General features: G+C 35.2%; 1 protein-coding gene across 1 annotated transcript; it reads left to right on the top strand.

The window, feature by feature from the left end:
* The first annotated feature begins 1,220 nt into the window (after nucleotides 1–1,220).
* LOC123922868 lies at nucleotides 1,221–3,526 on the top strand. The gene is made up of 6 exons (XM_045975541.1): nucleotides 1,221–1,500; nucleotides 1,829–2,106; nucleotides 2,245–2,782; nucleotides 2,941–3,094; nucleotides 3,189–3,301; nucleotides 3,384–3,526. Exons 1-6 carry the CDS (start codon nucleotides 1,221–1,223, stop codon nucleotides 3,524–3,526), a joined length of 1,506 nt encoding a protein of 501 aa, XP_045831497.1.
* Nucleotides 3,527–17,051: the final 13,525 nt, after the last annotated feature.

Raw genomic sequence — 17,051 nt, 5'->3', positions numbered from 1 at the left:
CGAATGATCAAATTAAAATACAAAAAGGATTAAAGTAAATTTGCATAAACTTGTTAAAAGATTTGCAAATAAAAGTTAAAGAACCTGAAGATAAATTGCAATGAAATGATAAAGTGCAGAAACTTTAAAGGACTTGAAAGATTAAATTGCATTTGAATGTAAATAGTGGTTGGAATCCATCTATGTCCGTCCCTTGAACCCGTTTGCCACCGCGGCGTGGGTGTTGCAAGACTTTCATAAAATAAGATTCAACCCTTTGTTCTTATTACAAACAGATATATATAGACCTTGCATGAAAAACTACCACTAGATCCTACGGTCTAAGTTAAAACAGGAAATAACTTCTAATAGTAGCCTTACACTTGGCATAATTACAAGACAAATAAAAATAACTTCCACTTGCATGCGCTTGCCTTGCTTCACTTTGTCGCTCCAATACTGTTTATAATTCGTCCAACATGTTGATAATTATATATAATTCGACCAAATTAAAACCAATCACAATAATTCGACCAACAAGTTGCATCTTCGACTAAAAGAAAGTCTTGAATTTAATGAAAGCTAATCACTTCGACAGAAATACTTTCAAATTCATATATGGCCATTCCAAATAACATGGTGGAATCTACTCTCTAATTAATATTCATATGACCATTCCATTTTTTCCTTCTTTTCAAATTCTAACACCAAAAGTTTCTCAATACCATAAACTTTGTAATTTTGGTGTCAACAACTATAACTTGCTCAATCAACTATTTTTTTTAATGAAATCAAATATTATGTTGATACAGTGATACTGAAACAGTGAAACTTTTTAAAATTGAATGCAGGGGTCACTAGACTGGTGCATATTTCATAGTAATCAAATTAATTATTTGAAAGAAGTGTAGTTATGATATATGATAGTAATAAAATCTGCTATTACTTATTCTTTTTTTCATGTTTGGAAGTTAGTTTTTTTCTCGTAGTTTAATTAAATGTTGGTTATCTTGTAGTTTAGTGCGTGTTAACATATGTTAGTGATTAAAATATTGGTTATGTTGTAGGAAACAACAAATGAGAACCCTCCTCAATCATAAACAGTAGAATCATCTCTTAGAACTCGTGGGAAAACAGATCCTGCATGGAACCATGTTACTGCTACAATTAACGAGAAGCAGCAACAAGTGTTAACTTGTATCTATTGTAACAAAAGTTGGAAATGAGGTGGTATACACAGAATGAAGGAACATCTTGCAAAGAAAAAGGGTAACGTTCTCATTTGTAAGGATGTTCCTCCTGATGTTTTTCATCAAATGAATCAATCATTAGAAGGTACTGGCAATAAAAACAAAGATAAGGAGCTTGATGATGCATATGATGATCAAAGTCAACCTCAAACTAATGAGCAAGTAGCTCCGATTCAACCTAGCCAAATGGTTCCTAATTCTAACCTAGGAAAACAAAAAGCTACTTATTTTGCTCCAAGAACAACTCTAGGCTCCCAACCAACTATTAAAAGTGCATTCACTAGCAAGGAAGTCGTGCACAAAGCTAAGATAGCAATTGCAATGCAATCAATGGTTTTTTAACATTCCATTCAATGCAATCAAATCACCATATTTTCAAGAAGTTGTTGATGCAATTGCTGCCATTGAGCCAGGATTCAAAGTTCCAACATATCATGACATAAGGGTTAACTTGTTGGGAGATTGCAAGAGAGAATGTTCATTACTTGTTGAAAGTTATCGATCCAAGTGGGCTAAGGATGGTTGCACAATAATGGCTGATGGGTGGAGTGACTAAAAACAAAGAACATTAATAAACTTTCTTGTTTATTGTCCTCAAGGCATCATATTTGTGAAATCAGTTGATGCGTCAGGTGTTGTGAAAGATGCCCAAATGTTGTGCAATTTGTTTTCCGAAGTTATTGAATGGGTGGGATATAAAAATGTTGTTCATGTAGTTACGGACAATGCAGCCAATTATGTAGCTGTTGAGAGAAAGATTCATGAAAAATATGATTCTATTTTTTGGTCTCCTTGTGCTGCTCACTATTTGAATCTATTGTTGAAGGATATTTCTAGCATGCCTCATGTTGCAGAGCTTGCCTCAAAGGCTTCTAAGGTAACTGTCTTTGTGTATGATCATATTGTATTCTTATCTTGGTTGAGGAAGAGAGAATATTGAAGAGAAATTGTATGTCCAGGAGTAACTAGATTTGCTACTACTTTTATTACACTAAAAAGCTTGTATGATCGTAAGAATGATTTACAAGCTTTGATGGTGGATAAACACTTTACTTCCCATAAGTTAGCAAAGTCTACAGCAGGAAAAATGGTAAGTGCCATTGTTTTGGACTCTTCTTTTTGGAGTAATTGTTTCATGATTGCAAAAATTATGGCTCTTATCATCAAACTCCTGAAAATTGTAGATGGGGATGAACGACCTTCTATGGGTTATGTTTATGATGGCATGCAAAGGGTAAAGAATTCAATAGAGAATATGTTTAGGAATAGGAAAACAGCCTATCAACCATACACCAATATCATCAAGGCTAGATGGGATAAGCACTTGAAACGTGATCTTCATGCAGCGGCTTACTTTTTTAATCCTGTATTCCAATATGGTCATGACTTCAATGACAAGAGTAGGGTTACCGAAGCACTTATTAAATTATTTGAAGTAAAATCTCTTTGTCCCTACGCATCCAAAGCCTTTCAAGAGGTGCAAATGTATCGCGATCGGAAAGGGAGTTTCGGTAAATCAAGTGTTGTTACCTTGGCGGCCAATATACAACCTGGTGAACACTAAATCATAGATTTGCTGTTTTATATTTAAATAGTTATGTTTATGCATGTTTCTTGACTTATATAATTCGCTTTTTCTTTCTTTTTTTTCCTTTTGTAGCTGAATGGTGGAAACTGTATGGAGGTAATGCTCCAATTTTGTGAAAGTTAGCAATTCGTATTCTTGGTCAAACTTCTTCTTCATCTGGTTGTGAGAGAAATTGGAGCTTTTTTGAACGTATCCATACAAAGAGAAGGAATAGGCTTGAGCATCAAAGACTTAATGATCTTGTCTATGTTGCTTATAATTTGCGTTTGCAAAATAGGTATAATTTTAATTTATGTCAAGTCACAAATTCTTTTGCTTATTATATATCATAGTAGTTTCTCAATTTAAATTAAAGCTATGTTTTATTGTAGGGGGAAACCTAACAAGATTTATTATGATCCCATTGATTATGAACCTATTGATGACATAGATTTTTGGGTGAATGAAGAAGCACCTCCTGAAAATTCATCGAGAAACAACAAAGGTTAATATTTAGTTTAGTTATCTTTAGTTTAGTTATATTGAATAATCAAACTTACTAATTTTACTATTTTTTATTTAATTAGGTGATGATGAATTTGACACTTCGGACTTTGTAGTTGAAGCGGATAATGATGTTGGTGGTTCAAATGGTGAAGATGTTGGCATTTCAAATGTCAACTTTGATTATGGAGAAACAAACTTTGATGACTATAATGATTTTTACTAGTTTGCCAATGGATATTATGGTACTATTTTGCGTTTAGTTTTTAACTTGGCACTATGTTGCATTTAACTTTGCCCTTGGCAATGAATGTTATGACACTAGTCTTGATGAACTTGATGAGCATTTAGCTATTAACTTGACACTTGGTAGTGTGTTGCCAATTGATTTTTTTGAAGGCATTATATTGTCAATTGATGTTATGGTATTATTTTGTGTTATTGAACTTAGTTTATTATATAATTTTTAATTTTGTTTGAATTAGAAATTTTATTTTATTTTGACTTGTGATATTTTATCTTTTTAATGTGTGAAATTATGGAATATTGAACAATTATTTATATATTTTTATTTATATATTAATTAAAATATATATATTTAATTAAAAACGGTCCGACCCGGTTGAACCCTAGTACGACCAATTGAACCTTGAACTGGTAAGCTCACCGGTTCATTGTCCAGTCCGGTTCTGACAACCTTGAGATTAACAATTCATAGGGCAAACCATTGGTTTGCATAAGATAAGCTCGGTTTCTTCCTTCCTTCTAATAAACCAACTCAAAGATACAAGTTTTGTCTCAGGGATCTGGATTACGCACATTCAAAGACCATGCAATCACGCAGTCAACCCACTTGGGGTTGGTCTAGTAGTGTTGGCTGGAGTCCTTAGAGTATGTTCATCTCAAGGTCTCAGGTTCGATTCTCCCTGGTGCCAATTTCGGTGGGCTAAGTCCATACAGAGCCAAAAAAAACTCTGGCTTTAAATGAGTCTCCCGCAAGTGGGTGGTGAGATTGGTCCCCTTAGATTAGTCGGTCCTAATTAAGGCCGGATAGCAAGTTTTCAAAAAAAATAAAAAATCACGCGGTCAAAAATTTATAACTGTTTGATTGAGATCGAACGGTCTAGATTTTTCCTCATATTAAATAAAGATAAAAAAATTGTATTAAGATCTTAATCGTCCGATTAAATCGGAAGATACAGTAGGTACAATAGATTTGACTGCACACTGACTGCATCTGATCGATTTCCTTATCTTAGAGACCTACGCATCACAATTCCCTATAATTGGCTCTGCAATATATTAATAAAAAAATTATAATTTGAATATCTAAGAATTGATCTAAAAATATACCGCATTAAATTGGATTAAATTTGATCAAATTGAATTTTTTAAATAAGACAATATTTAAAATCGAACTAAACTGCATATATAGGATAATTTTTTACGAAAACTGATTCAAACTAAATTGCAAATACCCCACTTTTCAACATTTATCTCTTCTTAATTAAGTTCTACAATACAATAATTAAAAAAAAAATTCTACTCTTTTTTAATGAGGCAGTAACAGGTTCCTTGTATTTTTGTTTCCTTGGGTTTTGGTCTAGTCCCCTCAAGTTTGTCTCTTTTTTCTTTCTTTCTAATAAATTTATTAGAGTGCTGCAAATGATATATGGGTGATGATTATGGGGTGCCAACATAGTTGGGATGTCATAGTTATCATGTAATGCTTGTGCACGCTAATGTTTTATAAAAAAAAAAAAAAAATTCAACTCTTTACCTAAATGTATGTCTATCTCGCATCTTCTACTAAATAAATAATATATTTTTCCCTCCATAATTTTTAAGAAAATAATCAAAATGAATATAATATCATCAAACTACTATAGTAATTAGTTCATAATTGAAGATCAAGAAATGTATTTGAAACCCACGCTTCATTTGAATGTGAAATCTAAGTTTGGCCATTTTAAAAAACTTTCATCTTTCATGCGGTATATCCTACCAGCACTTTTAAAGCGTTCCCACTTCCCACCTACACTTAGCCTTTTTAATATCAAATACAACCAAGAACAACAATAGTACGTAGCAAGGACCCTCTCCTCTTCCTTTTCTTATTAGTAGTTGCAAGAAAACAAAAGCACATGACATACCATGTGAATTATTAAAATCTATTTTGGGAATTGTTCTGACTAGACTAGAATTAGTCCAATATCATATCCTCTAGGTTCATAATGGTTTGCCACACCACATCCATGTCAGCAAAACATGGTGGAACCTCTCTATCAAGATAGGAGTAAATCACTGTCCTTCCCACTATTTAAGGGGAATATCTTGGCAGTCCATCTTATTGGGCATAAACAGATCCAACCAAATAAGAGGACTTTTGACACTATTCATTTACTTTCTCTCTTGTATCTCTCTGCTCTCTTTCCCTCTCTAACTTTGGCATCGGAGCACCTGTAACACCCTCAGCTAGCTACCCTTAAAAACGTGATCTTAAAAACTTTTTAAAGATAAGTAGCCGGAGCGCTACGGAAAAAAAACATTTTTTAAAAACGATCGTGCACATGACACGAAACGTCGCAGCGGAAAACATAACATAAAGGATTTTCAAAACAATGAACATAATAGTTCAAAAGATAATTCATTAACATAAAACATAAGTTAAGATGTTCACATCGATATACGACGGAATACAAACGATCCCCGACTCGATGTTACAACATACCAGAGCACTAATATACATCACAACCAAACTAAACTTAACAAAGCTATACAAAGGTAGCCTACACTAGCTCCTCACCAAAAGTGCTCCACACCAAAACGATCTACAGCTAAAGCTCGATCGAAACCTCGACCTGAATACCTGAACCCCCAAAGGTCCAGCACATAACAAATAGGTAGAGAGTTAGTAAACATAATCACATACATACGAATATAGAAACGCACCTATATTCAACCTATCACGTATTACTAACTCACACACATGCCTCAATAAGCAATACACCAGATAACACATACTCACAAATACACAACCAGATAGTTTCACGTCGTTTCGGACAACACAAGAACTCACATAACACATAACACATAATTGCACATTTACTCAAATGCGACTAATGCCAAACATTCAATGTCATGCCAACCTAGACACGACTAATGCATGTGGTACCATCTTCTTTATCAAGGAACTTACCATTGATATCCTTCTTTATTGGACAAGTCCAATATCCTTCTTTATCAGACAAGTCTGATATCCCTAAATAATGCATGAATTTATGAATGCCATGCATTTACCAAACATATGATAATCACTTAGCACGAAGCTACTGCTCACTACATGGATAACATAATCCATTAAACTTCTTTATCAGACAAACTGATATTCTTCTTTATCGGACGACCCGATATACAAACATACATATACTTCTTTGACATTTTATATAAATGCCATCACACAACACAATTATTAAACATATAATAATTCCAAACCAAAACGAAACCAAATACACGGATACACACACTTCACAAACATTAACAAAAATTGCTGTCACAGAGCTGTTCGCTGAGCGAAGCCGTAGCGAACCCGTAGCGAACAACATCAGAGGGTGACAGGTACATAGCGAACAGGTAGCGAACTCGTAGCGAACTATTCGCTGAGCGAACAGGTAGCGAACCACACCAGAAAATATCTGTTCTTGAGTTTCTAAGGCGGTTTAACATTCAAATCCATCCAAAATACATTATAACATGTTATAAATGCATAACAAGTGATCAATCATGTATATACCATACATATATACATGTATTAACATTCAAAAACACCAAAACACATCACACATACAAAATCATGTCAATTTCTTGCAAAATAAGCAAAGTTGCATAAACATGCAAAACCATCATCAAACATATACATATTCCCTCCTAGATGTTCATTAAGCATACTAAGATGAAAAGACATGTTTATGATAAAGAAACTTCACCCAAACCCCAAAGAAATTGGATGAGAGAGTTTAGGAATGGAGGCTAGACACCTCCCCTCTCTTGGATCACCCAAGCTTATGCTTAACCACTCTCACCTTAGATTGAATGATGATTCTTGGCCTCTAAATCTCTTCTCCTTGCTCGTGTTCTTCTAGCCAAACCCTAGCTTAGCTTGTTCTTGCTCTTGCTTCTAAGCTCACAAATTCTAACTTCTCATGAACAAAATGAATTGTGAGACTATTCATTGGTTTGACTTGGTACTTATACTACTCTCCAATGGTCACGAACCAAGCCCAATAGCCTAAGCCCATTAAGCTCTATCACACGCCCAAGCCCACTAACACGACAAAGGTTTCGCTCACAAACTTATGTTCGCGATAAATAATTATAGGTCGCGTAAATAAATATTTAACACTAACCCAAAATATAAGCACATATATAAAATATCGATTTACTAAAAATCGGGTCGTTACAACTCTACCCCCCTTAAAAGAATTTCGCCCTCGAAATTACCTAAGAGATAAAACAGAGAACGAACCCTCAACGCGGCATCTTCGGTTTCTTGCATACCGGACTTTTGTGACCTTCCTCGCCACAATTGAAACAAAACACTTTCACCCGACAAGCATCGGCCTTGTGCCCAAACTGCCCACAATTGAAACACTTGTCGCTTTTCCTCGGGCAATCATATGACATATGACCCCGCTCTCCACATTTGTAACAACTTCCACTTCCTTGCTTCTTCTTTCCACTTCCATTGCCCTTGTTCTCATACGGCTTACCACGATCCAAACCTTTTCCTTTCCTATCATTCAGAACCTTATAGTAGTTGGTCTTGGCTTTGCTATCTTCATCACAAATCCTTGCCTTGGTCATAAGGGTCGGAAAATCCCTGATTTCAGAAAATCCAATCAAAAGCTTGATATCCGGACGAAGTCCACTCTCGAACTTGACACACTTATCCTCTTCGGCTTCCACCGTGTTGTAGTGTGGACTAAACACACACAAAGCTTCAAACTTAGCCGAATACTCGGCGACTGATAAATTTCCTTGCTTGAGCTCCATGAACTCGATCACTTTCTTATTCTTCACATCAGCCGGAAAGTACTTCCTTAAAAATTCCCTTTTGAAAGTTTCCCAAACGATAGCAACACCGTCCACTCCTATCCTGAGTCTCACATTCCTCCACCAAACGATTGCCTCCTCTCTAAGGGCATAAGTTCCCAAAGTAGTCTTGTTCTCCTCAGAACAACACATTGCTTCAAAGATGATCTCCACCTCATCTAACCACTTGATAGCCCCCTCCGGGTTATAGCCCCCGATAAACAGAGTCGGTTTATGCGACATAAACCTTTCCAATCTTTTCTCACTATCCCTTCCCGGGTCATTATCCCTTACCACCAATGTAGTCAAAGCAGTCAAAGCTTGTGCAATCTGAGCGTTGGTCCTAGCAGCAGCCATGATTCCTGAACGAATCACAACTCGACGTTAGAATGTATTAACAGTGTACCCAACACATGCTTCATACAAGAGAAAGAAAATCCTAATGGCTCACATGAACCGACCTGCTCTGATACCACTATTGTAACACCCTCAGCTAGCTACCCTTAAAAACGTGATCTTAAAAACTTTTTAAAGATAAGTAGCCGGAGCGCTACGGAAAAAAAACATTTTTTAAAAACGATCGTGCACATGACACGAAACGTCGCAGCGGAAAACATAACATAAAGGATTTTCAAAACAATGAACATAATAGTTCAAAAGATAATTCATTAACATAAAACATAAGTTAAGATGTTCACATCGATATACGACGGAATACAAACGATCCCCGACTCGATGTTACAACATACCAGAGCACTAATATACATCACAACCAAACTAAACTTAACAAAGCTATACAAAGGTAGCCTACACTAGCTCCTCACCAAAAGTGCTCCACACCAAAACGATCTACAGCTAAAGCTCGATCGAAACCTCGACCTGAATACCTGAACCCCCAAAGGTCCAGCACATAACAAATAGGTAGAGAGTTAGTAAACATAATCACATACATACGAATATAGAAACGCACCTATATTCAACCTATCACGTATTACTAACTCACACACATGCCTCAATAAGCAATACACCAGATAACACATACTCACAAATACACAACCAGATAGTTTCACGTCGTTTCGGACAACACAAGAACTCACATAACACATAACACATAATTGCACATTTACTCAAATGCGACTAATGCCAAACATTCAATGTCATGCCAACCTAGACACGACTAATGCATGTGGTACCATCTTCTTTATCAAGGAACTTACCATTGATATCCTTCTTTATTGGACAAGTCCAATATCCTTCTTTATCAGACAAGTCTGATATCCCTAAATAATGCATGAATTTATGAATGCCATGCATTTACCAAACATATGATAATCACTTAGCACGAAGCTACTGCTCACTACATGGATAACATAATCCATTAAACTTCTTTATCAGACAAACTGATATTCTTCTTTATCGGACGACCCGATATACAAACATACATATACTTCTTTGACATTTTATATAAATGCCATCACACAACACAATTATTAAACATATAATAATTCCAAACCAAAACGAAACCAAATACACGGATACACACACTTCACAAACATTAACAAAAATTGCTGTCACAGAGCTGTTCGCTGAGCGAAGCCGTAGCGAACCCGTAGCGAACAACATCAGAGGGTGACAGGTACATAGCGAACAGGTAGCGAACTCGTAGCGAACTATTCGCTGAGCGAACAGGTAGCGAACCACACCAGAAAATATCTGTTCTTGAGTTTCTAAGGCGGTTTAACATTCAAATCCATCCAAAATACATTATAACATGTTATAAATGCATAACAAGTGATCAATCATGTATATACCATACATATATACATGTATTAACATTCAAAAACACCAAAACACATCACACATACAAAATCATGTCAATTTCTTGCAAAATAAGCAAAGTTGCATAAACATGCAAAACCATCATCAAACATATACATATTCCCTCCTAGATGTTCATTAAGCATACTAAGATGAAAAGACATGTTTATGATAAAGAAACTTCACCCAAACCCCAAAGAAATTGGATGAGAGAGTTTAGGAATGGAGGCTAGACACCTCCCCTCTCTTGGATCACCCAAGCTTATGCTTAACCACTCTCACCTTAGATTGAATGATGATTCTTGGCCTCTAAATCTCTTCTCCTTGCTCGTGTTCTTCTAGCCAAACCCTAGCTTAGCTTGTTCTTGCTCTTGCTTCTAAGCTCACAAATTCTAACTTCTCATGAACAAAATGAATTGTGAGACTATTCATTGGTTTGACTTGGTACTTATACTACTCTCCAATGGTCACGAACCAAGCCCAATAGCCTAAGCCCATTAAGCTCTATCACACGCCCAAGCCCACTAACACGACAAAGGTTTCGCTCACAAACTTATGTTCGCGATAAATAATTATAGGTCGCGTAAATAAATATTTAACACTAACCCAAAATATAAGCACATATATAAAATATCGATTTACTAAAAATCGGGTCGTTACAACTCTACCCCCCTTAAAAGAATTTCGCCCTCGAAATTACCTAAGAGATAAAATAGAGAACGAACCCTCAACGCGGCATCTTCGGTTTCTTGCATACCGGACTTTTGTGACCTTCCTCGCCACAATTGAAACAAAACACTTTCACCCGACAAGCATCGGCCTTGTGCCCAAACTGCCCACAATTGAAACACTTGTCGCTTTTCCTCGGGCAATCATATGACATATGACCCCGCTCTCCACATTTGTAACAACTTCCACTTCCTTGCTTCTTCTTTCCACTTCCATTGCCCTTGTTCTCATACGGCTTACCACGATCCAAACCTTTTCCTTTCCTATCATTCAGAACCTTATAGTAGTTGGTCTTGGCTTTGCTATCTTCATCACAAATCCTTGCCTTGGTCATAAGGGTCGGAAAATCCCTGATTTCAGAAAATCCAATCAAAAGCTTGATATCCGGACGAAGTCCACTCTCGAACTTGACACACTTATCCTCTTCGGCTTCCACCGTGTTGTAGTGTGGACTAAACACACACAAAGCTTCAAACTTAGCCGAATACTCGGCGACTGATAAATTTCCTTGCTTGAGCTCCATGAACTCGATCACTTTCTTATTCTTCACATCAGCCGGAAAGTACTTCCTTAAAAATTCCCTTTTGAAAGTTTCCCAAACGATAGCAACACCGTCCACTCCTATCCTGAGTCTCACATTCCTCCACCAAACGATTGCCTCCTCTCTAAGGGCATAAGTTCCCAAAGTAGTCTTGTTCTCCTCAGAACAACACATTGCTTCAAAGATGATCTCCACCTCATCTAACCACTTGATAGCCCCCTCCGGGTTATAGCCCCCGATAAACAGAGTCGGTTTATGCGACATAAACCTTTCCAATCTTTTCTCACTATCCCTTCCCGGGTCATTATCCCTTACCACCAATGTAGTCAAAGCAGTCAAAGCTTGTGCAATCTGAGCGTTGGTCCTAGCAGCAGCCATGATTCCTGAACGAATCACAACTCGACGTTAGAATGTATTAACAGTGTACCCAACACATGCTTCATACAAGAGAAAGAAAATCCTAATGGCTCACATGAACCGACCTGCTCTGATACCACTATTGTAACACCCTCAGCTAGCTACCCTTAAAAACGTGATCTTAAAAACTTTTTAAAGATAAGTAGCCGGAGCGCTACGGAAAAAAAACATTTTTTAAAAACGATCGTGCACATGACACGAAACGTCGCAGCGGAAAACATAACATAAAGGATTTTCAAAACAATGAACATAATAGTTCAAAAGATAATTCATTAACATAAAACATAAGTTAAGATGTTCACATCGATATACGACGGAATACAAACGATCCCCGACTCGATGTTACAACATACCAGAGCACTAATATACATCACAACCAAACTAAACTTAACAAAGCTATACAAAGGTAGCCTACACTAGCTCCTCACCAAAAGTGCTCCACACCAAAACGATCTACAGCTAAAGCTCGATCGAAACCTCGACCTGAATACCTGAACCCCCAAAGGTCCAGCACATAACAAATAGGTAGAGAGTTAGTAAACATAATCACATACATACGAATATAGAAACGCACCTATATTCAACCTATCACGTATTACTAACTCACACACATGCCTCAATAAGCAATACACCAGATAACACATACTCACAAATACACAACCAGATAGTTTCACGTCGTTTCGGACAACACAAGAACTCACATAACACATAACACATAATTGCACATTTACTCAAATGCGACTAATGCCAAACATTCAATGTCATGCCAACCTAGACACGACTAATGCATGTGGTACCATCTTCTTTATCAAGGAACTTACCATTGATATCCTTCTTTATTGGACAAGTCCAATATCCTTCTTTATCAGACAAGTCTGATATCCCTAAATAATGCATGAATTTATGAATGCCATGCATTTACCAAACATATGATAATCACTTAGCACGAAGCTACTGCTCACTACATGGATAACATAATCCATTAAACTTCTTTATCAGACAAACTGATATTCTTCTTTATCGGACGACCCGATATACAAACATACATATACTTCTTTGACATTTTATATAAATGCCATCACACAACACAATTATTAAACATATAATAATTCCAAACCAAAACGAAACCAAATACACGGATACACACACTTCACAAACATTAACAAAAATTGCTGTCACAGAGCTGTTCGCTGAGCGAAGCCGTAGCGAACCCGTAGCGAACAACATCAGAGGGTGACAGGTACATAGCGAACAGGTAGCGAACTCGTAGCGAACTATTCGCTGAGCGAACAGGTAGCGAACCACACCAGAAAATATCTGTTCTTGAGTTTCTAAGGCGGTTTAACATTCAAATCCATCCAAAATACATTATAACATGTTATAAATGCATAACAAGTGATCAATCATGTATATACCATACATATATACATGTATTAACATTCAAAAACACCAAAACACATCACACATACAAAATCATGTCAATTTCTTGCAAAATAAGCAAAGTTGCATAAACATGCAAAACCATCATCAAACATATACATATTCCCTCCTAGATGTTCATTAAGCATACTAAGATGAAAAGACATGTTTATGATAAAGAAACTTCACCCAAACCCCAAAGAAATTGGATGAGAGAGTTTAGGAATGGAGGCTAGACACCTCCCCTCTCTTGGATCACCCAAGCTTATGCTTAACCACTCTCACCTTAGATTGAATGATGATTCTTGGCCTCTAAATCTCTTCTCCTTGCTCGTGTTCTTCTAGCCAAACCCTAGCTTAGCTTGTTCTTGCTCTTGCTTCTAAGCTCACAAATTCTAACTTCTCATGAACAAAATGAATTGTGAGACTATTCATTGGTTTGACTTGGTACTTATACTACTCTCCAATGGTCACGAACCAAGCCCAATAGCCTAAGCCCATTAAGCTCTATCACACGCCCAAGCCCACTAACACGACAAAGGTTTCGCTCACAAACTTATGTTCGCGATAAATAATTATAGGTCGCGTAAATAAATATTTAACACTAACCCAAAATATAAGCACATATATAAAATATCGATTTACTAAAAATCGGGTCGTTACAGCACCTGTAGGTACAACCCTCCATCCGTGGATCAGCTGCTCGACCCGCCGTCAATCACCTGCACAACGGACTATCAGCTGGCCATCTATCTATTCTGATCATCAGTTAAGATTAGGAATATAGGCTACAATTTGAGATTGCACGTTTATATGAGTAACTTTGTGACGTAATTACTGTGGTATTGATAAAATAAAATTCTTAATTTTAGTTAACATTTTAATTCTTTATTGTTTTCAATAATATTTTAGTCTTTTTTTCTTCATGTTTGAGTATGAATTTCAAAATTTAAATTTATAGTTTTTTTTCGTTGTTTGCTTTTAATCATAAATATATCTTAGCAGTAAAAGAAAATCATATATTTAAAGCTTAAAAAAAAATCATATACAAACATGAATAAAAGACTAAAAAAAATAAATATGGCGTTAAAAAACTAAAAAACTAAATTGTTTTCTGAAATTAAATTAAAGAACTATAATTTTGCCATTCATGTTTAGCATGTAGTATGTTTAACAATAATAATTTTGTTTCTTAAAAAAAATTAGTTAGTGATTCCTTTTTTGCTTATACAGTTTCAAATTTAATACCAACCCTTTTGCTCAAAACCAGCAAATGCACATGCATTCATGTTCCGTCATTCTCAGATTTATATTTAGGTTTAGGTCAAGTTTATATAGTATTGTCCAAATAGTAATGAGAACAAATTTGATGTTAGAAAATTTAACTGCAACACGAAATAGAGTTTTATTTTAAATTCTTTTTACATAGTAAAGATTAAGACATGATTTTTGGTTACTGTCTAATCAATTCAGCTTGAAAACGCCTATAATTATATATTCTTTAATTGAAAGCTAGTGCTTCCGGAAACAATCACTTACTTTAGCCATTAGATGTCACATCTCAATACAATTTTTTTTCTTTCTATCTTTACTAAATTAGATTTTCCATTCAATTCAAAATCTTCTTTTTTTGTGAAAAGGAAAAACTTTCTATAGTTAATTGAAAGGAGTCTTTGTCTAACATGACAATTTTATTTTATTTTTAAAATTTCTTGTAGATATTATTTTTTTGTTAAATCAATTCTATATAGTTTTAAGAGGATAAAATCATGTGGGTACAAGATTATGACATGCATGTTCATTCTATCGAATTTTTGAAAAATCAAGTCCATACAATTGTCTTGGTGATTGGGACCACGATGATGAATTATGGTTTGTGAAGAATAGGGGATCAAAGAAAATTGTTTTGTACTCAATTGGTACGTGGCAAAGTGTGTGTTGATAATCTAATGAGAAAATGCTAATATAACCTATAAGATTAGAGGAATCTCTCATGTTATGATCAATCACGTGTTCTTTAGAATATTAGCTCAAATACGACATTAATAAATTGATTGGGACTTAGGAAGTAGAATATTAGCTTATGTTTTCGGTGAGTTTAGTTCAGTTGGATATATTATTTAGCTATTAAATTATCTGATAGAAAAAATATTAGCTTATGTACTTGGTTAATATATATGTAATGATTATTGTTACATATTTATAATTGATTAAAATTAAAACATATTTGATTAAATAAATCAATAACATAACATCCTCTCACATGTATAGAGTTGGTCAATTATCAAAGTTTATTATTATAGTTTAAAATCCTAAATAAAGTATAAGGGTTTAAAGATTAGACTGTTATTAGTAAATGAAAATTTAGATGAATTTATAATTATTTAGAGAAGTTATGATATCTATGTAAAATTTAGATTTAAAAAAATTGGTGTCTTCTCATAAAAACATTTCTCGGTTCTCAAAGTGTATTGAGATTGTGGAGAAATGTCATGAGAAGTCACGAGCGATTTTGTCTCATATTGAGAAGAAATTAGGTTTTGATAAAGACAAGAAAGAAGGATGAACAAGCTCTAACCCTCATCCCCATCAATGTTTGGATGATTCTTTGTTTGAGAAGGTCGTTAATGCAACTAGCTCGAAGGGAGCTTGGGGGATATTGGAGAATTGAATTCACTCTGAGGCATTGACAAAGTAAAGAAGATAAGGCTTCAAACTCTAAAGGGGGATTTTAAAATTTTAGAATTAACTAAATGATTGAACTTAATGGTTAATGAGATCCTCTTAAATGTATGACTTATTATCCAAATATTGAGATGGATTTACATCATGTCTTTTGTCTCATTAGAGCCCTTCTCCGAAAGGTACTCTTAAACTAAATATTGATAGTAGTTTCCTAGAAGACTCTTTAATTTGTGCTTAGGTGCTAGTGATGTTGTTTGCAACCACAACTTGGGTTGCTGATTTTTCTCACTATGAAGTTGGAAGTGACGCGCTGCTGGCCAAATTACGTGCTATCCATATTTTGGATTTTGTCGCAGAAAAGATTAAACAACATTATTTGTGAGAGTGATTACTTGGAAGTTGTTGGACACAATAATACCTTGCACGATTATGCTACGTACGTGCATCCTTCATATTATAGATGACTTACATGAGAATGATAGCACTTACATTGGTGCATGTTTTTAGGGAACAAAATAAAATGCGAATTTTGTGATAAAAGAGAGTTTATATTCTACGTGTTATGTTTAATGAGACTACCCCGACCGGCTTAGAGTCCCTCATCTTAAAAGATAAACTTGAAACTTAATTTCATTTGTTTTTTTTTTTTGCTTACTTTCATTGTAACACAAAAAAAAAAAAAAAACATCATGATCGATTAGAACATTAATTGTGCTACTTTTTTTTATGGGAAGAACATTGTGCTACTTAGTGTCTTGGTGCAATTTGATTAAAGTGTTTCACGTTTAGGTAGGCCAAAATATGATGCACGAAGTGAAGAAGTCCATATCCCTTTAGTCCTTTTACACTTTGCTTGTGAACAGGAAAAAGTGCAAATAAAAAATATATATGAAGATGAGTGGATAGAAAAATGTAATCTTCCATCATTAGGTTGAACGAAAAATAACAAACATGTGTAACTCACTAAATTATTTTTGTGGAAAAGGTGTGGAAAAAGCTCTTTTTTCTCTATTCGACATAATTGCCCTATCTATAATCCCACGTTTTGAAT

The sequence above is a fragment of the Trifolium pratense genome, linkage group LG4 (assembly GCF_020283565.1).
Source record: "Trifolium pratense cultivar HEN17-A07 linkage group LG4, ARS_RC_1.1, whole genome shotgun sequence".
NCBI classification, from domain to species: Eukaryota; Viridiplantae; Streptophyta; class Magnoliopsida; order Fabales; family Fabaceae; genus Trifolium; species Trifolium pratense.
Note: the sequence above shows the minus strand (reverse complement) of the source record. Positions and strands in the feature narration are given on the sequence as shown.